Source organism: Megalobrama amblycephala, linkage group LG20, assembly GCF_018812025.1.
Source record: "Megalobrama amblycephala isolate DHTTF-2021 linkage group LG20, ASM1881202v1, whole genome shotgun sequence".
Lineage (NCBI taxonomy): Eukaryota > Metazoa > Chordata > Actinopteri > Cypriniformes > Xenocyprididae > Megalobrama > Megalobrama amblycephala.
The window spans coordinates 141,015-168,666 of NC_063063.1; the positions used below are offsets into that span (position 1 = coordinate 141,015).

Below are 27,652 nucleotides of genomic sequence, written 5' to 3' on the forward strand. Positions count from 1 at the left end.
AAACAAATTATTAGTGAAACCATGTCCCTCATTTATTCTAAATACTTAAATAGTAGTGCAGAAAACATGCACATTGTGGCATAGTTTCCTTCACTGTTGCCTGATAGTGAATACTAAAGAAGACCATGGTCTCTGTGTGAACTGATTATTTTGTAGAAATCTGTGGAGTATAAAACAATTGGTGAGTGTGAGGGAATTAAAATAAATTGGTAAGGAAGTCAGAGTTGTCTTAATATATTTAAGGGTTTATTATTTTTTTTAAATAAATAATTATGAGAAGTGCCTTTTTTCCACTTGAGCCCCTGCCCCCCCCACAATGTCTGTGCACGTCCCTGACTGTGTTTTAAAGATAATATTATAAAATCAAAATAAGCTTTACAGAGCGTTATTGGAAAGTGCTTAAACGATATTTTTCATGCTCATTCAATGAACCATAAACAATTTTTGCAACACATTCTGCTCAGTCCATGAAGATGAGCTGAACCGAGGCCTTAAACACGCTGACCCGCTCTGTTCTCTCATTACTCCGTTTCTGTTCAAATGTCTGTGAGATTTGTTCCGTTTCTGTCTCAGTTGTTGATTCTTTTTATGTTCATACAAATATTTACACATAATAAGAAATTTGCTGGAGAAAAAGCAGTTGAAAGTGGGAGGTTGTTTCTTTTTTTGCTGAGTTTATATCTGTGTTTGTGTGCGTGCGCAAAGTGTGTCCGTGAGGCTTTTCCGTGGCAGCTGTGTGCGGATAATTGCCTCATTACGGTTTTCATCGGTCCCCATTTTGAAATTGCACAAAATGTGTGAAAGACCTGGGAAGGACACCGTGCTCCCTCTGAAAACCACTTCTACGTCATCTCCTACCTAAATATGGCAGTGAGTGTTCAGATGTACTGGTTCAGGTGTTTCTTTCAGTAATGGGTTAATATAGGAGTCGCAGCAGGTCTTCGTGCGTTCTGTAAGCGTGTTCTGTGAAATGGGCCGGTTCTGAAGTGCTCGTTGCGTAACTTGAGTTCAGACTCCCACTGAGGGCTAATGGATGGAGGGTCCTTTATGTCATTCTCCAGCAGAATGAATGCTTCAGATGGGACACTTACAATAGCCCAGATCTGGAGTGCAATTAGACGGATCAGCACAATCACTCCTGAGGGAAACCATCGGAAAAATCTGTTTTAATGGTTTTCAATTTTGATAATCTTTTAGGAGCAAACAATTCTAAGCATGTAGGATGACTGTGATTTTATATGCTTTATATTACAAAGGTCTGTTTGAGTAACTTATTTCAAGTTGGTTCTGTGCGTCGCATATGAGTGGAACGCGAGCACGGCGTTTTGTGATCGGTCCGCCCCAGATCCGGGTTTTCATTCTCACATAATACACAGATAAGCAAAGCGATATAAAGAGTGAAGTTTGAATGTGAATATCAGCCGCTCAACCAAACGTATTTGAGCAGCAGAACAGACGAGAGTGAACCACGAAGCTCTCAGTCTAATCTGAATTCTCTTCACACAGCCGTGCAATATTCATAGAAAAAATGGAGATTTGCAATATTAACACTGATGTGATGGCACAGGATAAAAAGACTTAGAGAGCAGATCTGAGGTGATGTCGTAAACCCTGACGGAGTTCACCGAATGACTGGGAAAGCTGGATGTATGTCAGGATCGCTGCGTTCAGTTTAACTCTATGATGTTAAATGCAGAATCGAAGTTGAATTTCATCGCAAAGGCTTCTGTAGTCGATGCCTATATCTGTAGGTGAAGAAAATGGCTGTATATATTCACAGTCATGCACTGTTGATCTGTGGTTTTATTAGGATTTTAATCTGAAATATTGGACTGAGAACTGTGAGGTTTATAATAAGGCATTTAAAAGAGTTTTGTGGCACAGTTCATTTACTTTCCCAAACCTGACTTTCTTTCTTTCTTTCTTTCTCTCTTTCTTCTCCGTGACACAAAAGAAGATGTTCTGAAGAATGTTGGGTTTTGGTGACCATTAATGTGGTTGTGTGTTAGACGGAAGAAAGAAAGTCCTGACGGCGAGTGGATAATGACAGAATGGAAATCGGAATTATCCAGTTTTATGATCCTAATCTTTTAAGCACATTGATGCTTCCTGATCCTTGATGGATCACTGTTACAAGCTTAAATATCACCTTGATTCGGAGTTATTATTCCAGCACACATTTTAAAGCTAAACTTGTGCAGTAATCTTCTGAACAAAATGGAGAAGAATGCAGACATCTGAGAGCGTCTGTGGGTGGATGTGTAGATGTCAGACCGCATCCCTCGAGTGCTTTCCTCGCCTCCCAAACACCGTGACCGAGAGAATCTGAATTTCAACACATCTTTATTACAGTTTTCAACAACATAAAACAATCAATTCCTACTTTATACGCACAAAAATCATTTTAAAAACAAAACAAAATAAACACACATTAATATAAAAATTGTAAACTCTAAATTCGCATCAGTAATTTCACACAGAGCCCCTCTGTAACTCCATTACAAAACGCATCAGATCTCCCATAGCTTTATAATACCGAAAGTCAAGCAGAATCCTAGATTTCACTAGGTTAAAAAACACAGTTTGTAGATTACTATTTAAATTCTGTTCAATCTTAATTTTCAAAGTATAATAAATTGCCATTTTCGCTTGGCCTAAAAGGAAATTTAACAATTGGCAACAGAATCGATGTTTCCGAGAGAGAGAGAGAGAGAGAGAGAGAGAGAGAGAGAGAGAGAGAGAGAGAGAGAGAGAGAGAGAGTAATACTTACAAAGAGAAACACATGAATGTCAGTATGAGCATGTAATGTGGATTGTAAATGAATGGGTAATTTATACAAAACAAGTGCCATTTGTGTCTGTAGCATTTTATGTTGTTTTTTCTCTTTCTTTCATCATGAAGATGTCTTTTTTTAGGCCTGTGTTTCCAGATTGTCCTTGTATTAGCAGATAAGCACATTTTGATGAAAGCTAAATGTATGGTAATGAAAACTAGCGTTTTGTCTTTATTCTTTACTCTTTATTTTTAGATTTTAGTTTACATAATGGATTATTAATAAGTATTGAAATGCTCTTTTGGACAGTGCTGTTAATTTAAAAGTGGATTTCTTTTTTAAATTATCCACCAAAAACTAGAAATGCTGAATTAAACTTAATTTTCATTTATATAACTTCAGATGGCACAATGCATTTATTAGCACTTTAACATTATTTGCATTATTAAAAAGTGCACATTTGTAAATGATCAGTTTGGAAGTGTTGGTCTTTTCTTCTGTATATCCGAGTGAAACGCTTCTCAAACGAGAACAAATGTGGGGCGGGGCTTGATTTAGTCTGTGGGGAATTGATTGGATGGTTGTGGTTTGCTGTTGGTGGATCTCATGTGAGTGACAGGTTGCCCCGCCCTCGTCATCAGAGAAGAGGAGAGATGCTGCAAGAGGAAGATATACTGATTCAAGATTACCAGGAACATGAATTTAAAACAATAATGATGTGCACCGATAAATTATTTATAATAAACACTGCAATATTCCATAAAAAATTCCTGATTTCATGGTGGCTTTCAGAGATTGACACATCCACAACAACTTTGCATTCTCAGAGAGTTGAATAGAGTACTTTTCTCTCTCTCATACCGGTGCAGTCGAACACGTGTTTGATGCTTCACGTCTCATTCGACGCTGAACTGATGAGCTTCCTGCGAGTGCCGTGCCGCTGCGCTATTAATATTGTGTCTGTCTCCTTTAAAATCCTCTGGAACGGATCCTGCCTCCCTCTGAGAGCGGCGACAGCACACCGAATGTGTGTAATCACAGGTACAGACATCAAAATGTTGCGAAACCTCTTTTTTTTCTGTTTTTCACACTGCTTTGAAGCTCTGGGCTACAGTTATTGTGAATAATGACAAAACAAGAAATAATACTGAGAGAAAAATCAGCAAAGCACAATTAAGGAATACAAGATTAATTTCCAAGTATATTAACCCATGCAATGTCAATTTTATCACTCGCACATTAAGTGTAATGTATGATCTGGTTTCAGGTCCGAACAGCTTGCGCTAACTAAGTGCGAATGCCGAACACGTATCTGGAACTCATCTCCTGGAGACGGAACGGTACGAGTGTAATCATCATTTAATATAATTACATTAACCTTCTGATGAACGGCTCAAAGCGCGAGATCCTGCCGTCTCACGGCGCGGCGCGACGGCTTTGTCAGAATCCTATCTGCAGCCCTCGAGTTTCACCAAGCCAGATTTCTGTTAGAGATACAGCAGTGGAGGCAAGCATGAAAACGTTTAATTAAAGCCGGTGAAGTCAGTCACGCACGGGTTATCAGGAGCCCGAGGGAGAGGTGAGCGCTGGATGATGCTGCGGATCCGGAAAGTTCTGAGAGAAGTTTCTTACAAGAACTCTGGACCGTTTACGGTGAATAATACGTATCAGTTCCTTGGTTCCTTGTTTAGCATGAAGAGTCCTTTTGCTCATTTTAATGTGGTCTAATTTATTCTAATAAAGATTCACCATGAAGTTTGTATGAAGCTATCACAATCGATTTTTAAAGGACGATATTTAATTGGGGACCTTTTACTCTAGCTTCCTAAATGTCAAGCTTTATTTCTGTAGCTCTTGCTACATTAGAGATTGTTTCAAAGCAGCTTCACAGTGAAAAACAGGAAAATAATGAGACTTCAGAAGTGTCAGTGTTGATTCAGATCTGTTCAATAATTCAATTCATTATCGAATGAGTTCAGTTCAGCTGAAAACAGTGATGCCATCAGTTGTGCAAAAGTGTCTCGACCGACTAGACAAGTCACGAGTTATCCAACTACTAATGTAAAAATGTGGCAACAATTTTAATGGAAATCCCACCGTCTACAGCTGAACGTTTGTATTAAATGCTGGCAGTAATATCATGCCTATTTAGCCAACATGTCCGGCTGGACAACTTGATGAATCATTTTTAGGAATGAAAATAAATAAATTGAATCCTCTTTCTAAGCTGATGTGAGAGCTGAAGTGCTTCTGTCTGCATGAATGTGTGAGGATTGTGATGTTTCTGAAGCAGCAGGTGTTTCTCCGTCCTTCAGCTGCAGACAAAAGAGCTTTTCAGCATCTCTCCTCTCATCTTTCAGCTTGCCCTTTTCCACATTCGTGTGCTCGTCCAGATGTATTTATTTACGGCGCGCGCCATCACAATCTTATTATCTAATATGCTCCACTCTCTGACTGAGATTGCACCTTTCAAAACAAATTACCTGCAGTGTCTTGAAGATTAATTTCATAGATTTGCTCTTGGCCTTTGAGCTCATTATGATTTATTTGAAGATTTTGCTTTTCTCTCTCCCTCATCTCAGCGTGTGAAGGTAATGATATTGTTCAAGCGTTCATTACGACGACGCTCGTCCGCCGCGTCCAGAAGCAGCGGTCGGTGTTTCTCCGCTGACTCGCACGTCAATAGGAGTCTCTGGTTTCCATGGAGTCCATATGGATGTTTTCAGGTATTGATTGACATGCTTCCTCTCCATTACCAAGCATGAAAATATAATGACTATCAGATCATTGGAATCGTGACAGTGATCATTAAGAGGCACGGAGCCTTAAAATACACCAAATTTACCAAACGGTTGCCGGTTTTTGTCTCTCCAGCCACTCTGTTGATAGACTTTGTTTACTCTAGTACTCTTCATGTTCTCCATGTTTTTGGTAAAGAAGCAAGATTAAAAACTGCATTGTCAGATATGAAATATGTTGAAATGTAGTGTTGACAAACCGTCTTCAGGTAGATTAGTGCCCACTTTTGACCGAAGAACCCAATCAGTGTTAGAAATTCAAAATGCCTTTCATTAATTCTTAAACACCTCCATCTGTCTGACTCACATTCTTCATGAACAATGAATTAGACCCTTTAAAGAGTGAAAGCATGTTTATATATTTAACTTTATGAGTCATAATTACAACGAGAGAGTCCAAATGTAGTGCAATTTATTTTTTAATTTCCCCTTTCAGAGTATCTGCTCTATTCACGGCTGTTTAAGTCGACAGTTTATCTTTTGCAGCCTGATTTCTATTGTCATGGTTTGGCTGTTTTTATTGTTTTCATTATCTAAATTATTGCTTTGACTTCCTCTGCTGCTTCCTGTCTCATGGTTTTTAGAGCAGCATTTTATCTTACTTACATAAGAGCAAAGCTGTCTCTCTCTCTGTGTGTGTGTGTGTGTGTGTGTCTGCAGACATGTTTACAGGAACGTAAGAGTGTGTGTGAAGGTGTCAGAGTGTTTTTAATCACGTTTGCTTGTTTTTTCTCAGAGTTGTTTCTTATCACACTCATAAGCCGCGTGTAAATGAAGCAGCAGCGGCACTGAACACTTCATTTCCCACATTGTGTTGAATTTAGTCGATTCCTCTTCCTGTCATTCCAATTACAATCCCAGTTCCAGTTCCTGAAGCCGATTCATAACCCTGTCCTGTATATCGTCCAGCCCTGGTTAATGCGGTGCGAGCGCACACGCCTGCACAAACAACAGCAGAAAACAGAACTAGAGCTACTGACAGAGATATAGAGGTGTTGAAGTGTCCGCCACAAGTGAAAGCGCTTAACCTCGTCTTCTGTCTTGTCTCTTTTGTTCATATAAAGGCCATCTGAAATGGGAAAATTGCATCTCCTGGTGAATATGTCAAGATTTTAATTTGATTTTCCCTTCTATTATAGAAACAAATTCTTATTCATGAACTCGTTCCTCTCAAGACGTGACATCGCAAGCCTAAATCTCTAAGACAGATGATAATTAAATTTGTGAGTTTTTGTTTGATGTTTTTTTTTCACTGAACATTACACAAAGAAAGAAAGATCTTTGAATCTTCTCTCAGTTTCGCATGGCAACAGCTCTCGGATCAGAGAAAAGGAGAGAGGTTAGGACATTTTTCAGACCCTTAAGCAAAGACACACATTTATTTGCCTCTCATATCTCAATGACATGCTCGTCTCATAACTGATGCCGGCTGATGGATGATGGTCAGATGTGATGATCGTTTGGTTTTCTGATCGTGACTTGCCTTGAGAATCAGTTCAGCAGGTATAAATCAGAAACGAGCAGAGGAATGACGTTCATGATCAGAAGTATCGTTTCATCCCTCTTTCCCTCTATAATGAGTGTCAACAAGCCAAAGCCTCTGATTCCTGGAATTAAAAACACTTTTGTACATTTGATGGTGGAGAGAAAGTCCTGATCTCACATTACGCTGAGTTTATTTCTCTTCTTCCACTCTTTTCTTCTTCTGTCTCTCTGATACTTTCCATGCATAGGATCTTTCCATTCGTCACATCAGGTCAACGTCAAGTCAGCTTCATTTCTATTGCACTTTATAAAATAGAAATTGTGTTGAAACAGTGATAAACAAGAAAAATGATTCAATGATGCAAACAGAGTTCAGTTCTGCTGTAAAGAAACTCTAAAAACAATATAGTGTCACTGTGATCTCCGTCACCTACAAGAAAATATTATAAACCTATTATAAAATATCAGTTACACTTTATTTTACAGTTTGTGTACTTACAGTGTACTTACCTGAGAAAACACTGGGTAATGTCAGGTAACTACAGGAGTTAAGGTCAGGTTCAGGGCTAGTACCTAGTTATTACTCAGTTATTGTAATTAATGTAATCAGTTCATAGTATGTACAAGAGGAACGTGACTGTACAATAAAGTGCTACCAAAATATTTATTAGACATTGTTCATGTTAATATCATAGCATTAGTTGAAGTTTATTGAAGCACCATGTAGATATTATGGTACAGTATATGACTAATCATTGCTGATGCCACAGTACTTTTTTGTTTTGTTTTTATATTTAAACAATATTATCTTATATTCTGTTATCAATATTTAGGACTGTAATACCCATATGCACATCAATATTACTGATACTGTCACTGTACAATGATGAATCAGAAGATATTTTACACTCTAAAAAATGCTGGGTTAAAAACAACCCAAGTTGGGTTAAATATGGACAAACCCAGCGATTGGGTTAAATGTTTGACCCAACAAGCTGGACAGTTTTATTGAACTATTGTTTAAAAATGACTATATGACTGGCTTAAAATGAACCCAAAATAGGTTGGAAATTAAAACTCAGACACATAATTACTAGAGAAAACAACAATAATCAAAGATGTTTATTGTTTAATTATTATTCATTAAACTTATTAATACATGTTCATTTATTAAACATATTAATAAATGTTCATTTCCAACATATTTTGGGTTCATTTTAAGCAAGAAATACAGTAATTTTTAAACAATAGCTGAGTTAAATAAAACTACCCAGCAGGTTAAGCAAACATTTAACCCAACTGCTGGGTTTGTCTATTTTCAACCCAACTTGGGTTGTTTTTAACCCAGCATTTTTTAATGTGTAGCAAAAATCATGGTCGCCTATGTTGTACTCATCTACAGTTATTATTATTACTGCATTTATTCTTGAATTTATGTTGGTTACACTTTATTTTGATGGTCTGCTTTAGACATAACCCTAACTATAAGTAACTTAGATTAGGGTTAATAATACTAATACTAACTTAGATAAGTAACTTAGATTAGGGTTAGTAACTTACAGTCAGTAGAATGTCTAAAGTGGACCATGGAAATAAAGTGTTATCTTTATGTTTTTTTTTTTATTATTGTTGATTTATACTATTTTCCATTTTCTATTCATTACAGTGATGAGATTTGAGGTCACATTTAGATTTTGAAACAAAAGCGGCAAAGGCTTGAGACAAAAATCCTTAATTCTGAGAGATTTTCAGGCCCTATTCATGGAAAGTAGCTTCTATCACCATATATTTTCATTCAAAATACGGATGAATGAAACGAGTTTGCTGGTGCGTTTCTTTCAGATGAGCTTCGGATCGTCACACTCTCTTGACATGCACATATTCATTAAAAACGGAAAACATTTCTGCAAACAAAATCTACATAGTTCATATATCAAATCTGCACTATACTGAGAGTACATCAGCAAACGAGCCCAATTAAACTGCTGGTGTTTATTATGCAGAAGGATCAGGCAGGATTCACACTGTGCTTTACTGACTACAATGAATCATCACAACACAAGATCCTATTTAAATTCCTGGAGGCCAGAGACTCGATCTGCTGTCTAGAAACGGCTCTTCTGTGCTGATGCAGAAACCTCGTCCAGTCAAACGCGGGCTTACCTGACAAATAAACCGCTGCCCTAGCTGAATGAATGAACAGAACAGACTCACCATAATATCAGAGATTTATAATCATACGTACGGTTACGGGAACACCGGATATACCGATCGATTTGATTAGTTAATATGTTAATGGCGGCGTGTCTCTGCGCCGGGAAACAAAGGGCCCCCTCCGACGCGAGCCGCTGCCCAGGATCTTTAATTAATGTGAGTTATTACTCCACCCGAGTGCTTATCGCAGCAAGTGTTGATTTTAGATGCTTAGGACGACGATGCAGAGACAAAGAAAGCTCATAAATAACAAGCTGCGTTTCTTTAACTGGCTGCGGCGAGGCTTCGTTCTCCACAGACGGCGGCAGCGGCGTGTTTCTGCGCTCTCAAAGAGCCAGAGATTGTGACTGTTTACTTTTTAACGGTGATAAAGTCACTCCAGTGGACAAACCGTCAGTGTGTTTATGCATGTTACTCTTAAACACTTTTGTCCTTCAGGGTAAACAGGCGTCTAACATCAACATATTTTCTTGCGCGACTGGCCGAGAGAAAAACTGCAGTTCTCAGTGTTTCTAAGCCTTGAACTCTCAGAAGTGGGTCAGCGGCGGATTCTCCGAGCACAGATCAGCGTATGAAACACAAGGAGTCAGATCAGAATCTGTGTCTGTAATGTTCCTGTGATCACTGAAAAACTGAAAATATCTGGGAATGGTAAAATTGTAATTTCCAGGCCTGAAAAAGTCAAGGAAAGCAATAACATTTAAAAAAAAGAGAGAAAGGAAATTTCTATCATGAAAATCCGTTATATAACACTCTAATAAGGACACATCAGTATAAAGTAGATCTGTATTCAGAGTCACTCTAGTGTCGTATTTTTGTTATACGGATATATATGTTATATGTTATAAGGATTCTGTTACACGATGGTAAACTTTCAAATGTTAAAATAAATAAATGCAATTTATTTTATTATTTACTTGATAATGTTATGTTCTGTTTTCTATTTGTAAGGCAGGTCTGTTTGTCACAGCTTCAATCGCATGATAATATCAGAAGATTATCTTTTGAGGTGATGCAGAATAAAAGTGTGTGTAAAACATGTACATTGATCCGTTAATGTTGGATGTGTTGTTTGTCTGTATTTTAGATTTTATACATGGTGATTTTATGTGATAGGCTGTTAACCTGCTGTTACTTTGCCTCTGCTCAGGGACAACAGATGAAAATTAGCTTGTAGCTATCTCTAGTCTGTATATATGTATTGTGCAATGTCCCTGTCAAATAAATAAATAAATAAATAAATAGTGTATTATACATAGATAGGCTATAATACAAAAGTCAGTCAGGTGTTGATTTAATATCTGCTGGTACTTGATGGAATTTATGATACTGTGTATCCCGAACAGATCCAGGATCTTCGGAAGAAAATGAGCCCCGCAGCATTAAAGATCCTCCATCATACACCTTCAAAAATGCTGGGTTAAAAACAACCCAAGCTGGGTTGAAAATGGACAAACCCAGCGAATGGGTTGTTTTAACCCAGCAAATTGATTGTTTTAACCCAGCAGTTGGGTTAAATGTTTGCCCAACCTGCTGGGTAGTTTTATTTAACTCAACTATTGTTTAAAAATCACTGTATTACTTGCTTAAAATGAACAGTTATTAATATGTTTAATTAATGAACATTAATAAGCATAATAATTAAACAATAAACATTTATTAAATTGCTTATTAATAAATGATCAGCTTTTGATAATTGTTGCCTCTAGTAATTATGTGTCTGAGTTTTAATTTCTAACCTATTTTGGGTTCATTTTAAGCCAGACAAATAGTAATTTTTAAACAATAGTTGAGTTAAATAAAACTACCCAGCAGGTTGGACAAACATTTAACCCAATCACTGGGTTTGTCCACTTTCAACCCAACTTGGGTTGTTTTTAACCCAGCATGTCAAACTGTAGGTTTGAGATGAGTTGCTGTTTTATTCACCTAAGGCTTTTTTATTGCAACTTTCCCAAACATGTTGTGGTTATATAGGTGAGGTCTGATCACAGTTTTGGAGGCTTTCTGAGCTGAAGACCCAGCTCTAGCATCTGCAGTTCTCCAGCTTTGATCCTCACAGTTTGTTCGGCGACTCAAACATCCTCGGTGCATCTGGGGCTAATAAAGACACACATCTTCTCTTCTCCAGTTGAGTTTAACCTCTTTATCATTTCCCAGATATTGGAAATGAGTATTTCAGCAGTTATATTATAGCCATTTCATGATTTGCGCAGCTTTTGTCACACATCATTTCTCATAGTGATGGATGACTAAATGAGTTTGGCCTGTGTGTCACTTCATATTTAGAGGCCAGTGAAACAGGAAGTCATGACTTATCAGGTGTTCCTGGTCACTAAGGTCAACTTAAAAACACATAAATAATGGGAATGTACTTCAGTTAGATTTTCACTCAGAATTTGTAGGGGTGCCAATAATTTTGGCTCACATATTTTGGAGAAAAATGAATTTATTTCATTTATTCCACACATATAATTAAATAAAATTATACATATAATTACATGTAAATTAACTTCAATTAAAGGTTAGATTTTCTGAAAGACTAAGAAGAAATTTGGTCATATTTACGAAGGGAGCCCACTGTATATATATCTCCATTCCAGTGATTAGTGCCCAACAAGTCATTATCCAGTAAATCCATGTAAACTCATTGGCCATAATTCTCCATCCTGTTTGACCTCATTGATCCCATTCAGAAGACTCCAGCACGCTGCGACCTGTTCATATGAAAAGCAAACAACTCCCGCAGAGCTCTTGTAGGCCTGTTTACTCGTGGTCACAATCTAAATGAAAATCTCTGTGAACATGGACTGCTGAGGTTGAGTCAGAATGAGTGTGGTGTGAGCGTCAGCATGTTAGTGGCTCTCGTCTCTCTCGTCTGCTGCAGCTCCGGTCTGACAGCGTCTCTGCGGTCTCTGAAGGTGTCGGACAGGTCTGATACAGGTCAGCCGAGACACCATGTTTTGTTTTTTTGTTTTGTTTTTTGAGTGTGTGTATTAAGTGATGTCGTGTAAGAGATGTTGATTGTTGCAAACATAGAAACATACTGATTTCAGACTTGTTCTGACAATAAAGTATCATATGATATCGTGAAACACACTTTTGATTGAATTGGGTCTTATGGGTATGTTTGTAAACAGAGCTGCAGAAACATCAGTCTCCAGCTCACGTTTGTTTGCTGTTATACACCATATTTGCAGAAGGATGGTAGTTGTGTCCATTCTTACCGTGAAACTGAGTTTGTGGCGTGGTGTTAATGCACATGCTTTGACATATTGAGCTGTGCACAATAAAACTGGTTTACCAACTTTACCAGATCATCCATTCCCCGCAGTTCCAATAAAAATAACACAAAAATGATATGTAAGCGATTAAAGCAGCAGCAGCATTTGTCATTATTAATTAATTATTGTGCTTACATGGCTTAGCAGTTCTGTCAGTACTTTTACACCTAACAGAGCATCAAACTCATCTACATGACAAGAAAAACACAACAAACTACTTGCATTATTCCCAGTATCCAACCAATGCAGAAGGTCCGTCAAAGTGAGCTGTTCCACCAGGATGATGGGTGAAAAAAAGCTGATATATGTAATCAATAATGACGGATCAAAGCGCTACACCTCACGGCACATTACTGTTTGCCACTTCATAGCATCTTTTCATCTCCTTCCTTTCTGGAGCTTCTCTCTTTCTGTCTCTCGATCGTTATTAATCACTAGAAGGGATGGTGTTGGTGAAGCTCAAAGCTGTGAAAGAACTCGAGGTCTTTCGAGAGATCAAGCCGCCTTGGATTTGATGTATAATCAGTTATATTGCATGTGGATGAGGATAACAGGACTGTAAGTCAGAAATTGAATTTCTCCACCTCAGATTTGATGCGTCTCACAGTGAGTACCGAAGTCAACGATTATCCTGCCGTGGGCAGAGAGCAGATTACAGGCCTCTCAGAAATGAGAACTGTACAAAGAGACGGAGAACAATAAAAACATTTCAGTCATAAACAACCAGCTTTGTATTTGTTGGTTTCGGGTGAAAAAGTGTGTCCAGAGCATGAAAAGCAAATGATGTTTGTTACGAATGCACAGTTATTTTGTTTTGTTTTTTTTACTTTTCTTCCCCCCAAAGTTATTCAAATGTTCACAGCAAATAATTGCAGCGCATTTGGAGACACATTCATCCGAGTGACGCGTATCTTTCAGGCATTCTCTCTTGCGAAATGCCGTGATGATTCACTCCATCCTAATTAATTTGGTCTGAAGCCATTGTTCGCCGAGCAGAAGCAGAACATGGTTTTTTCTAATGAATGCTATAGCCTCCCCTTTGCTTTGATGGCATTGCAGATATCTGATGGTTCACTCACTGTGTTCACTCTGCCTGGTTGTGTCTTCCAGGGGAGAAGCACTGGCCGGTTCGGTCTCAGAGTCATCATGGTAGGAACGCTGCTTCTGTGTAGTTGAGTGTGTTTCTTCCCTCGGCCTCTGTCTGTGTTTGTGGTGGATGTGTACGTCTGTGTAAGTCACTCCTCACCATGTAGCCCTGTGGACGATGGTTGATTAGATGCTTTCTTGCATTCTTCTCCTGCTTCTCCTGCACCCCTGTAGTGTCTTTGTTCCTCTGGATTCTCTGTTCCTCCATTGCTTCGGACTCAGAGTGCCTTCGACAGACAGAGGAGCACACATGCTAGCGCAGGGATAAAGACAGTTTTGAATGATGTTACTTCTTATTAATTAAAGAAGACATCAGAAAAATCTGTGCTTATCTCTGTGAGCGACGTGATGATGCTCCTCGCGAAAGGAAGATCTTCTGCCGGCATCCCCGAACCTGGTATGTGCAAGCCAACGAGGGTCTTTTTCTGTGTTTGTACATGTTTTCTTTGTGTTATTTCTCTTGTGAGGTTCATTTATGAGAGAAAAACTAAATAAAACACATTTGAAATGCTCTAGGTCTCCAGCATGCTGTTTAGTATGGAGCGAACGTGTCTGGGTCAGTGTCCATGAAATTACTGGAATGTCTGTGATGTTGCTAAATGATCCAGTGCTTTTCCATCTTATCCCAAGAGAGAAGCTGTATAGTCACTCTATCAGAATGTATTTGTCAGCGCGGCACGGCTCTTTAAAAGCAAATACACAGCGTTTATTTATTTCGCATCGAGAGCCGAAGGTAACCGAGTCCAAAAATCCACAGTTAATGATAAAGAACTCTCTGCTGAAGAAGCTCAATGACAAAACAGCTCCACACAACAGGTCTAACCTTGGGGAACGGCATTCTCATACATGTAGGACTACCGTGACATTTCACAATTAAATGTTAACCGTTTTTGTCAGTGGTTAAATGCCAAACCCCAGTGGCTTTCCGGCTCTGCCTTTGTCAAAAACAGGAGAAGGGCAAGCGAATTGGATTCAACGGGGCCGGACCTCGTCCCCCACACGACTATATCATTAGTGCCTGTTTGCTATAGCAATGTCACTCTGAACAGGTGCATAAGCAGCTCTGGAAGGAAACGTGTCGTGGTGCTCGTGTCTCAATCCCTTCCGGCCCCTCGTTAGTCTGAGCAGCATCCCGAGCGGCTTCTCCAGACTACGCTCCGCTCTCATCAGTTTTTTTAATCAGGGACGATTGGGTTTTCTGTCATGTGAAGCCAGACACTTTAACAAAGGAACTCAAACAAGCAGACGTATTTGGCTTTGCTATAGGATGAGCTTGCTGACCTGAGGTTTGGCAGGATGTGTTCACGGAGGAGGCGTGATTCCCGACAGGGCCGGACCGGATGAGGCGCGAGGGAACGAGCACCAGAGGCGACACAGCTGTTCACGCACATGTTCTCGCATGACCTTGTTTACTTGCTGCTTCTTGCTTTTGCAATAAATTTTTGATTTGATTTCAATGTCCACAATTACAGGAAATGTTAAAAATGAACTTTTTATTCCAGGTTTCAGCTATGTTGGGATCATTTAATATCACATCTCGTGAGACGTATCATGTTACTGGATTTTATCGACAGAATTATTATAAAGCACACTGATTTGTCGTAAGCTACTTTTGCTCTAATCCTGGACGAGTCTCAAGATACTGTAAAATGAAACGCGCCCACAGAGTTCTCGTGTAAACACCACGACGACAGCCTCCCCTTTTGATGATGAGGATACATTTCATTCTCTGGAGGAAATGCAGGAGAAATGTCAAATTACTGAATCATTGCTTGGCCATCTGGACATTACTATGCAAACTGGGACGAGTGTTGTTGTTGTCAGGTTATATTAGATGTGAAACAGGAGTGTGTGCAAAGCGACGATTCATCAGCTGTAGGCACTGGCGTCGGTTTGCCGGTTCGCTTTCAAAAGGCCAAATCAACAACATTTGTGGTGTCTGATTCATACAAAGTAAATCTCATCACCAACCAGGGTGGATATTAAAACTGATGCACAGCTTATGACTTCTAAAAGCGACCACACTGCTGTTAATGTCACCCCGAACGGCTCAAGATGACAATAATTCTCTAAAATCGTCAGCTTTCAAGCTATTAAAGGTATTATGGGTTCTTTTATGTTGTCATAAATCAGACAACACAACCTGCTGTCTGGTTTAGAGACAAAAACTCAGCAGAAGTACTGGAATAAAAGATACAATTTCAGCTAATTGAGTTTGATGTCAATGAAGACCTCGAATGGTGCTGCTCAGACTCTCCTAGAGCTGTTGAGATTCTTCATTAACCTTGCGACACGTTCTGAGCAGTCGACTCGAGCCCCTTCTTGTTGACCAAATGACCTGAGAGACTCCGACCGAACGAGGCCAAATTGGCACGTATGCTGAGAGAGAGAGAGAGAGACGAACGCTGGAGTGTGACCGGCTGAGAGCGCAGACCTCCACCCCGCAGCCAGACTTCAACTAACCGCCTTCTCAAAAGCAGCTAATTGGTCCCCAGATTAAAGCAGGATCATTGAACTGGACGATGCTTCTTATTAATTAGAACTCACGACTGCGCTTTGAGCTCTAGCTCTTATCAGTGCCGCTGTGAATGTAGTGGACCTGAGACATTTTGGGACGCGTTGGCCTCCTAAGCGGTCCTTAACTTTTACTTTGTCAGTTTTAATCAGTAGTTGTAGACGGTGCAGAGGAGTTCATCAGACTAATTCAGTATTTTTCATCCTAGAGTCCTGCAGCTTTTAATCTTGTGTGTTGCTGCTGGAAATTAAAAAGAAACATGTCAGAATATAACAACATAATCATGGTTTGGCTTGCTTTGATTCCCCGTTTCCAGAAGAGCTCAAACAACAAATACGCCACCGTTCAAAAGTTTGGGGTTGTTTGGGAGTATTTAAAATACTTTTATTCATCAAGGACACAAAAGTGACAGTAAAGACATTAATAACGTTACACAAGATTCTATTTCAAATAAATGCTGTTCTTTTGAACTTTCTGTTCATCAAAGAATTTTCTATTCGTCTGACCCTAATACTGAAAAATTAATTTTATCACAGTTTCCACAAAAAATATGAACATTGATAATAATCATAAATGTTTCTTGAGCAGCAAATCATCATATCAGAATGATTTCTGAAGGATCATGTGACACTGAAGACTGGAGTAATGATGCTGAAAATTCAGCTTTGATCACAGAAATAAATTACACTTTACTATATATTCACATAGAAAACAGCTGATTTACATTATAATAATATTCCACTATTTTTACTGTATTTTTGATCAAATAAATGCCTTGGTGAGCAGAAGAGACTCTTTCAAAAACAATCTCACCGTCCCCAAACTTTTGAACAGTAGAAACATATAGGATTTTCTTTGAAATTATTAAATATTTTCTACAAACCTATATTGAAATGTGGTTGTTTAATGATGTTTTATGTGATTAATGAACATTATTGTAAAGTGTTCTTACTGTAGATTGACTGAGAGTCTGTAAAGGTTGAAAACCCCTGTTGTAGTCAAAAGTTACGCTCTGTTACTAAATCAATACTGTATATACAGGTAAAGTAAACAGGGAGCCGTAGTTATTGGGTAAAAACGTCCCTATCTCAGCAGCGATTGACTCCATTCTATCGAAACAGGGGTCTTCACTCATCTGAGCTCCATGACAGATGTAAATGGATGTTAAACTAGTCACTCTAATGCATTTTTAAACAGGCACAACAGCAGATATCCAGACGAGCACAACGCTGTGCTCCCTCTAGTTTTCATCCATTTATCACGAGCCCATCTTTGCCAGCTCAGAATAGCTGCCATTCATCACTGCTCAGCACACCATGGTCTTCACACGCTGGATCTGCAGTGGTCCGTCGCAGCCTCCTCGCAAGACACACGCCGCCTGTCATGAGCGAGCGCAGCCGTCACAGAGCGATCGTTGCCAGCCGCATCTGCCTCCCACACACACACACACACACACACACACAGACTGATGGCAGAGCAACTTTAGTCCTGTAATAGAGGTCTTGAAAGGAGGGAAAATAGAAATGTCAACTGGTGAAGCAGCCTCAACACTTTTGAATTACGTGCCCGATGATGATGATGAACTCTGTGACATGAACGTGTGAACTAATGCTCATCGTCATATGCAGCGCATCCAACACTTCAGTAAAGGACACGTTCTGCATCTCTGCAGCTGTGGATGAGTGACAGAGCATTGCATCGCTGACATTTGGATGTTTTGAGATCCAGTAACTGTGTGTGTGTGTGTGTGTGTGTGCGCGTGGGCAATTAACAAAAGTGGTCATTTCGCAGTAACACATATTTACTGTTTTCAAGCATTTTGCCAGTGATTTTGAGCAAATATTGTGTAAATGAGTTTAAATAACAACAAGAACTTTTATTTTTTCATTAGCATAAAATAATAAATATTGGTCGACCACTAATGTTGATTATACATGCATTGTTTGCTGCTGCTGCTGCTTCTTTTGTCATGTGCTTTATGTACATTACATGGCCAAATGCATGTGGACGTCACCTCCTAATGAACAGATCACACACATTACTAACAGGTGCATGAAATCATGCAGTAAAATGGGATCCTTCTGTATCTGAGCATGACAACGGCACAAGAAATGGTTTAGTGAGACCTGAATGCTTTAGAAGAGTGGAAGCCGTTATAGCAGCAAATTAGGATCAGCTCCCTATTTAATGTTGTTGAAACAAGCACATATTGCTGGTCCACGTACTCTTGGCCCTGTAATTTATGTTGCAATGGTTATTAATGTGCTTCCCTTTTTGCTAAAGGCCATTTTTCCCACACGCTCTGGATTATAATCGATCATGCTTGCCTTTATTTTGCAACCAAATCAGACTTGTCATTGCTTTTTCTGCAGGAGCCCATCAACATAATCACAACCATCTCGGTCTCAGTAGCCCAACGCGAACACCTAAAAATGGTAAGGACCGTATTCCTCATTTAACAGCACCATCTCACACGAATAATCTTATTGTCGAGTGATTATTTGTGTTCGCATGCCTACAAGATCAACTGATTTTGTTCTAACAGCTCAATGGCATCTTCATCATCATCACCACCATTAAGGAAAAAAACAAGAACCTTGATTTGAGTTAATGTTTGCAATAAGGGCAGCGCTCGGGCTGGTGGTTAGATCTTCCAGCTGTAACGTGGGGCTGGAAAGCTTCTTACTGGTGAGCAGAAACGGCTCAGCTCGTTAGCACTGATTAAATCACTGCCGTTGGTGAAGCACTCGAGTCTGACTGGGGTTGGTGGAGGATGGGAGTCTAAAGATGGATCGCTTTCCCACCCAACAAGCTTCAAAGGCTCCCCAATGGATCTGTGTTTATATGACAAAGCCTGTTACTGCATTCACACGGAGCAGCTAATGCACTGCATGGAAAGAAATTGCTGTGATTTATGATGACTTGTGTAGCATGGTGGGTCGTCTCGGCCTGCAGTCCAAATCTTTAAGAGCCTGCACAATATATGCGTTTTGTCTATTAACATATGCTAATATAAAATTGATAGTTTTTAATAAATTAACACACACATAGAAATACATGGACACACACATACATATTAAATATGTATGTATATGGAACCCTGTTTCCACCTCAGAGTAAATATATTTCTTTGTGAAATCAAAGGTCACAACTATCAAAAAATACATATTTAATTACAGGAAATATAGTCAAAGTTATGAAAGAAGAAATCTCACAGCTAACTCTGAGGTGGAAAGTGGCCTCCATTATCATTACACAGAGTTCAATAACACACTGCCGTTCAGAAGTCCGGGGTTGGCAAGATTTCTTTTCTTTTTCTTTTTTTGATAGAAATAAATTATTTTATTCATCAAGGACACATTAAATTGACAGTAAAGACATTTATAACATTACACAAGATTCTATTTCAAATAAATGCTGTTCCTTTGAACTTTCTATTCATTAAAGAATCCTGAAAAATAAAATGTATGACTTTTTCCACAGAAATATGAAGCAGCACAAATGTTTTCAACATCGATAATAATCATAAATGTTTCCTGAGCAGCAAAGCAGCATATTAAAATAATTTCTGTAGGATCATTTGACACTGAAGACTTTGATCACAGGAATAAATTCACATAGAAAACATCTTAGGTTACTCATGTAACCATGGTTCCCTGAGAAGGGGAACGAGATGCTGCGTCCCCTAGAGGGCACTACAGGGAATGCCTCTGGCATGACCCGTGTCTGAAGCAGGAGTCTAAACATGACAATGAACTTGACATTGGCAGGCGGCAGTCTATAACATCACTGCTGGTGCGACCATGAGTATAAAAGGGCACCTGTGAAATACATCATCCTCTTCTTGTCTGAAGCAAGCACAATGTTCTCTCACCATTCCTGATTTCTAAAACACACTCACAGCGTTTGCCGTGACCTTGCGGCTGTCAGAGCAAAAACAAAAGCTGATGGTCTCCGTATGTTTTTCTGTCGTCTTTGGACGTGTTCATATGTAAAGTTTTAGAAAGTGGCACCTGTGAGCCCCACGACCTCAGTCTCCTACTCGCCTCCTAAACGGTTCTAAACCATGAGACACAGATGACTGTCCGAGAGCAAATTTTCTTCATAGAAAAGTGCTCACAATGCACACAAACAGCCCGCTCAAGGACTGAGCTTGCATGCTTCTCGCCCATGCAAATAATGCACATATCGTGTGTGTCAGCAGGTGTTAGATAGCGCTGACATGAATTAACACACTTCCTAAAGGACTTAGTTGTTGTGTTTAGACTCATGCTTCGGACACCGGTCATGCCGGGGGCATTCCCCATAGCGCCCTCTAGGGGATGCAGTGTGAGTTCCCATTTGAAAGTGAACAGATCATTTAAATTGTAATAATATTTAACAGATTTTACTGTGTCTTTGATCAAATAAATACAGCCTTGGTGAGCAGAAGAAACTTTAACATTAAAAAAATCATTAAACAAAAAAAATATTTTGAACAGTAGTCTGGATGGATATACAGTGTCCACCAAAAGTTTGGAAATGCTGTAGGCAGGGTGGGGTTTGGGACAATATATGAATCATTATCATTTTGTGATGACTTTGCATTGCTAAAGTACAACCTGAACTATGAAAATATCAATCAATCAATCAATCAATCAATCAAATGAAACATTTAATGAGCCTAAGATGGTTTCCTGGTCTTCCTATCATGGCCAGGCCATTGTTATATAATCCATTATTATATAATCAAAAAGAAAATCATTATTGTTGGTCTTCATTGGTAATTGCAAGTTACTAGAATGCATTTACACCGAGAAATGATGATGATTTACACTTATATTGTCCAGAAGCGCACTTTGAATCCTATGGCGTTTGGTGGAGTAAATGAAGCCGGTTTCAGAAGGGCTCGCCGGTGAACACCAGTACACACGCGCTTCAGGCCACGTCTCTGACATCACATCACGTGTTTTCATTGTTCGCCTGGTTCCTCCACACCGTAGCTGTGAAAATCCTCACGTTGTCTGGACATTGTTCCCTACAGCTGGTGCAACTAGTCACTCCGACAAAAAGCCAAAATGTCATTTCACGATGCTTCATCATTACAAGAGCACCAAAAAACAAAGCATCCCGTCCCCAACTCTATTTCATTTGCTCTCTCCACATAGTGCTGTTATTGAACTGCGTTCTTTTTCCCTTGAATTGACCAGCTCACAGATCTCTAAGGCATGGTAAGTTATCTTTGCAACATCATTGATTCTTAATCTTTCCTCTTCCACCTCCTCCTCCTCCTCCTCCCTCCCTCCAATGAAGATGAATGTTTTCCACTTCACACACCACAAACAGCTGAACCCCAATGCATGTACTGAGCAAATGCAAATGCAGTTGTGTAAACATTGCTCGTCCTCTGTATCTCCCCACCGTCCGTCTGTCCGTCCCAGGAGTGTTGTTGCGTCTCAGCCTCATTCTGCTGCGCTAGTCGCTGCCCTATTTATAAACCGGGCTTGATCCTCGGCCTGGCCAGACTCAGACTGGCGTGACGGGCACACATCGCATCACATCAGTCACCACACCCAATGAGACGGCCGATTGGCCTGCGACGCCGCGACTCTTGTCTTTTTATAGCCACTAAATCCCAGTGCAGAAGTTCCCATCATCCCTCCACACAGTAATGTCTTCCAACATGTCAAGTGTGTGCTGAGACATGAACACAGAGCTTTCGTTTTACAATGGAGATGCATGAATTTGTGATTTTGACTGTGCCCAGTTAAAGATGAGATGGTTTGTTTTGTCTTGCCCGCAGAGAGCACCCGGATGAACAGTATCCTCACCTCACAGACCGAGCCATACGATCTGTCCTTCTCTCGCTCCTTCCAGAGTCTCTCTCATCTCCCCCCTTCCTACGAATCTGCCGTGAAAGCTGACCTCAACAAATACTCCTCGCTCAAGAGACTAAGTATGTGTCAGTCTAATGTCCTCAGCTCTGCTAATGATCTTTCTGTAGGGGTCTCGGGGCCAGTGACAGTGTCGCGAAACCACGAGACCCAGAGTCACGGCGTCATGCATCTCACAGTCCAAAATGTGAGCTGTAGAGTATCAAATCATTTCCAGTTTAATTATAATCATATTTATTGTAACACTCTACAGTAACGTTCAGTTTGATGTTTGATGTTCATTAAAGGTGCCCTTGATTCAAAAATTTAATTTACCTTGGCATAGTTAAATAACAAGAGTCCAGTACATGGAAATGACATACAGTGAGTCTCAAACTCCATTGCTTCCTCCTTCTTATATAAATCTCATTTGTTTAAACGACCTCCGAAGAACAGGCAACTCTCAACATAACACCGACTGTTACGTAACAGTCGGGGTGTACGCCCCAATATTTGCATAATGCCAGCCCATGATGTTCCCAACATTATAAAAGGCATTAGACAAGGGCAGCCAGTAACGTCTGGAGCTGCACACAGCCGAATCATCAGACTAGGTAAACAAGAACAACAGTGAAAAATGGCAGATGGAGCAATAATAACTGACATAATCCATGATAACATAATATTTTTAGTGATATTTGTAAATTGTCTTTCTAAAAGTTTCGTTAGCATGTTGCTAATGTACTGTTAAATGTGGTTAAAGTTACCATCGTTTCTTACTGTATTCACGGAGACAAGAGCCGTCACTATTTTCATTTTTAAACACTTGCAGTCTGTATAATGCATAAACACAACTTCATTCTTTATAAATCTCTCCAACAGTGTAGCAACAGGACAGCCTCAAATTCACTCAGAATAAAACTTTAACATCCAAATAAATACTTTACTCACATAATTCGAAGCATGCATGCAGCATGCATGACGAACATCTTGTAAAGATCCATTTGAGGGTTATATTAGCTGTGTGAACTTTGTAAATGCGCTGTAATATAGTCGACAGCTCGTGTGGCAGGGAGCACGCGATTTAAGGGGGCGGCATTTTACATTCCAAGTTGTATAATATATAATGAATGAACATAAATTAACATGGATAAAAAGTATGTGCATTAACCTAGAACAATAAATCCTGAAAACATTGTTCATTCAGGGACTGTATTTCTGCAGATTTTTCTAGATTTGTAAAAATCAGGGCAAATGATGGTCTGCTAGTATGGAAGATTTACCATTTTATCAATGCACATTTGATGGAAAGTCATTCAAGAACGAGGCTCCTTCAGATCCTAGGAAGGCAGTTGGACTCTTTTCCACTCCATCAAGTCAATCAGAGCATCTTATTTTCTGTCCGCTGTGCAGGCTAATCAGTAATCAACATGCGAGCATGATACATTGTTTCCCGCCATCGTGAGTCCTGTGTAAATGCATTCGTGCCGGCTCTGTCTTTGTAAACACTGTATATTTGCTGCGGCTTCTATATGTTGAGTAAAATCACTTTACATAGGCAAATGTAACTGTAATGTAACGGAGGGAGTCATGGCTCGCCGTGGCGATGAGACCCTTCATTTCGTCCGATCAGGATGTTAGTATTCTTCCTCAACAGGCAGCGATTATCCGCTAGCACGGGTTCGATCTGAATCTGATATCACTGAGTAAAGCTTTCTCGTGGCCTTAGCCCTATCGTATTGATTCAGCTAGTGGCAGGTTCTTTTGCTGTGTAATAAGGTCTCAGCTCATTATATTCCCTAAGTGAAGAGTAAATTCCCCTGAGGCTTGTGTAATTGCATAAAGAACGCTCCAGATCTCTCCCGGCCCTGAACCCGGCCGCGGCTGGGAAACTGACAGGCCCGCTCATCTGCAATTCTTCCACGTCCGCCAAGCCTCCACCAGTGAAAACATGCAATCATACACTAAACTATTCATGGCAGCAGACCCTCCTTAAAACTGTTGTGCGGCAGCGCCTCCATCGAATCTCAGATAAGCCTCTGAAGCAGGTTATTTGTTGTAGGGTGTAGCCGAAAGGCTTAGCTGTTTCTTTGGGAGCTTCGGTGGAATTTTGCACTGACAGATCGTGTTGGATGCAGGAGACTCCTGTTAATAACATCCCGAGTATCTTCCTCCTCCTCCTCCTCCTCCTCCTCCTCCTCTTCAGATGTTTATTTTGCTAATATCCACAAACCTTGAAAAGGAGACTCCTTTATGAAGAAAGATTAATTGAATCTGTAATCACCATAAACAGATTATGTGCCATTAATTTCCCCAAATAACACAGTGCTCGTCCTTTCGGCGAGTGTGAGATAAATGGTGCTATTGAGCTCTTTTATCTCCTAACAAACTGAATCTAATCCCCTCAAGAGATGCTGTTTCAAATGTCCCACAAATATGACTGCCACTACTCAGGCTGTGAATTATTGTGCACTTTTTTTATTTTTCACAAACCTCTCATCACAGTTATTCGATTAATTCTCACTTAAAGAAAGATTTGTGGCTGTAATTTTGTTTGATACACTCCTTTATTGCATTGACTTTGATATTACTGAGCTCTAAATGTGTGGAGAAATCTATCAAGTGTAACTGAGATCTCAAGGACATCAGCTCCCCCCGATTGTATTCATTCCACCTCGAGCAGAGGATAATTTCATTATTTCCAGTTCCAATCACACAGGGCGTTACAGTACAGTCACTCGCCATCCTGGACGTGTTTGTGTCCTGAAGCTCTCGAGCTGTGATGCACCATGAATCCATTAGACAAAAGAAAAAGTCTCTCTGATTCAAAGTATCTTATTACATATCCATTCTGATTGGGCAATCACCATTGCTCTGTAGTTTAAATGCTGAGTGCAACCATGTTATTTCCAAGTGAAAGATATTCAGTGCGAAAAGAGTAGGATGGGATTTGGTTTTATCCATTGAAGACTGATTAATGAAAAGCGTTCATATATCAGAATGGACCCAGATGGTTGAAAAGCCAGTCAAAAAGGAAAGTTGTTTCAAAAGCAGTAAGACCTGGGGCTTCATTTATAAAAGACGTGCATATGATGATCCTAAATGTGAACCAACGACAGCTTCCTATGAATGATTTCTAAAAGTCTGAATGCACAAAAACTGTTCCTAAGTGCATCTAAGTGTAATATATACAAGCACATCAGCTCCACGTACAGGACGCCCACATTCGTTCCTCACCAATGCATTTTATAAATGAAGCCCCAGGAACATGCACTGGCAAGTAACCTTTGGTTTCAGGTTGACTTGAATACTCTGACACTTACACTGCTTGTGCTTTTACACAGCGGATAAGGACGTTGACGACTACTACAGCAGGAAGAGGCATCTTCCAGACCTAGCGGCACGAGGAACTCTTCCTTTGCACATGATCAAGATAAACCAGGAGTCTCAGAGCAGCCAGCAGCAGCAACAGGCCCAGCAACAGCAGCAGCAGCAGCAAGCGCCCCGCCAGCGTCCCCGCAGAGTTCAGAGGGCCATGTCCCAGGACCGCGTGCTGTCCCCCGAACGCAGCCACGCGGACGACTACCCCATATCCCCCTACGGCATGCCTCCGTACGGCGGACGCATCCTCTCCGACGAGCAGCTCCTATCGGCCGAGCGCCTGCGCTCGCACGAGCGGCTCATCTCGCAGGACCGCCACTACTCCCAGGACCGCATCCACGCGCAGGACCGGCTTCACTCTCAGGAACGCCTGCATTCCCAGGACCGCCTCTACTCCCAAGACCGCCTCTACTCGCAAGATCCGCTGATCTCTCCCGACAAGATGATGTCCATCAAGCGCTCCGGGTTCTACAGTTCCGACAAGTCCATGTCCAGAGCCATATCGCACACGGACGTGTTCATGCCCACCACGCCGGTCCTGGACCGCTATAAGATGACAAAAATGCACTCCCATCCCAGTGCCTCAAACAACACCCCACAGAACACTTCTACCATGAACCAGACGGCCTCCAAGAGGCAGGCCTTCGCCTCGCGCCGCACGCAGACGGTGGAGCAGCTACACTACGTTCCCCAGCAGCATCACCATCACTACCGCACAGGGAGCAAGACCGAAGTAACTGTTTAACCGCTCGGAATCTCACGGACAGTTGAGCCACGAGCCAACGGAAGCGTACAAGAGCCAGACTAGTCTCAGATCCGGACTTTTCCAGCAGTTCTTCAGTAACTGACCCAGCACCAGCTACTCTAGAGTCAATACCCAGACCATTCTGTGTGCATATCCATCCGTTTATTTGTGTTCGTTTATCACTGATGAGGAAGGACTTGCTTGCCAGATTCTGCGTTCGTAAGGGCTTTGCATGGGGATTCGCAGACAGCGTCAGAAGAAAGAACGTATAATAAAAGGTTTGGACATGGAACAGAACTGTATAAATTTATATATAAATACACACATATATATATAAATACAAATACTGTTTGTACTTCCGGTCCTAGTCAATAGCTTTAGAAGTTCTTATGATGTTCACGCACTTCTTTCGGTGCCTCTACGAAAATGTTCCATTTCAGCAACGAAGTGGTTTTGTGGGTTAAAAAGCACAATCAAGTAAAAGTTGAGTTTTGTTCTGTTTTGCTCATTCGTTCGGTGGGTGATGGCTAGCATATATCAGTTTGTTGTTCAATTAATGGCCATTAATTATTTTGCGAAGATGATTGTAAATAAGCTCTTTTAGCACCAGTAAATGGACGAGTCTGTCCTGGTTGGCATTTGTATTATTGTAGTTTGATTTTTAGAGGTTCAAGACTTCTTCAGAACTATAGACAACCCACTAACCCAGTGTTGGACCATTTAAAGTAATATGATACTGTACGTGTGTCTGTTCAAATGTGTTTGTAGAACGAGAATCGGGCGAATGTTGCTGAAAAATATGACAACTGTTGATTTCTGGCTGTAGACTGTGTTGCAGTGACTCACAAGACAAATGAGTATATTATGCTTGTTGTAGTAGCTTCAAATAAACCGTCCTTATTTTTCTAAACATGAAAATGAATGTGAAAAAGGTTCATGTGCCTCAAAAAACGCTGAAAAATATTAAAGAGCTCCAGTCTAATAGTCTATGATATTGAGATGGCTAAATTAAGGTGAGAAGATAAACTCATTTTTAAGAAAAACACAGAAAGGGGCTTTGGAACAGCTGAACATGCAATATATCAAAAGAAAGAACAGAGCCTCTGCTTTTAAATAAAACGCTTCATGCAATCTTTTTTTTTTTTTTTTTTTTAAATCAACACTTGAATTTGGGTAAGTTTGGGTAAGAACAAAAAGATGAGAAAAAAGTTGTTTTTTTTTAAAGACTTTGTTCAGAACGAGAATCAAAACACAGATGGAGTAGAGGTAGCCCATCAACACCCTCAAAACCCTCATGGGTTCAACATTTCAGTCAGTAATGTTAGGCAGTTTTCATTTATATGCTGTTGAATGTCTGATGATTGAGTTATTTTACAATGTGCATCAGCAATATTTCTGCTTCGTCTTCACCTGTGTTTTGATCCAGAGATTCTGTACTCTTTCAGATGATGCATAATA

General features: G+C 40.2%; 1 protein-coding gene across 6 annotated transcripts in view; it reads left to right on the forward strand.

Annotated features, from left to right (window-relative positions):
- Positions 1 to 27,112, forward strand: part of LOC125255631 (protein shisa-6) — a 46,798-nt gene extending 19,686 nt beyond the window's left edge. Inside the window, exons 5-9 of one of the 6 annotated variants that reach the window (XM_048171017.1) lie at positions 13,666 to 13,704; positions 18,589 to 18,651; positions 21,406 to 21,426; positions 21,999 to 22,151; positions 25,413 to 27,112. In XM_048171017.1, coding sequence (XP_048026974.1) covers positions 13,666 to 13,704; positions 18,589 to 18,651; positions 21,406 to 21,426; positions 21,999 to 22,151; positions 25,413 to 26,194 — 1,058 coding nt within the window. In that variant the 3' untranslated portion in view covers positions 26,195 to 27,112. The remainder of the gene's footprint in view (positions 1 to 13,665; positions 13,705 to 18,588; positions 18,652 to 21,405; positions 21,427 to 21,998; positions 22,152 to 25,412) is intronic. The other 5 variants (XM_048171018.1, XM_048171019.1, XM_048171020.1 and 2 more) reach the window with 5 other exon arrangements.
- The last annotated feature ends 540 nt before the right edge of the window (positions 27,113 to 27,652 follow it).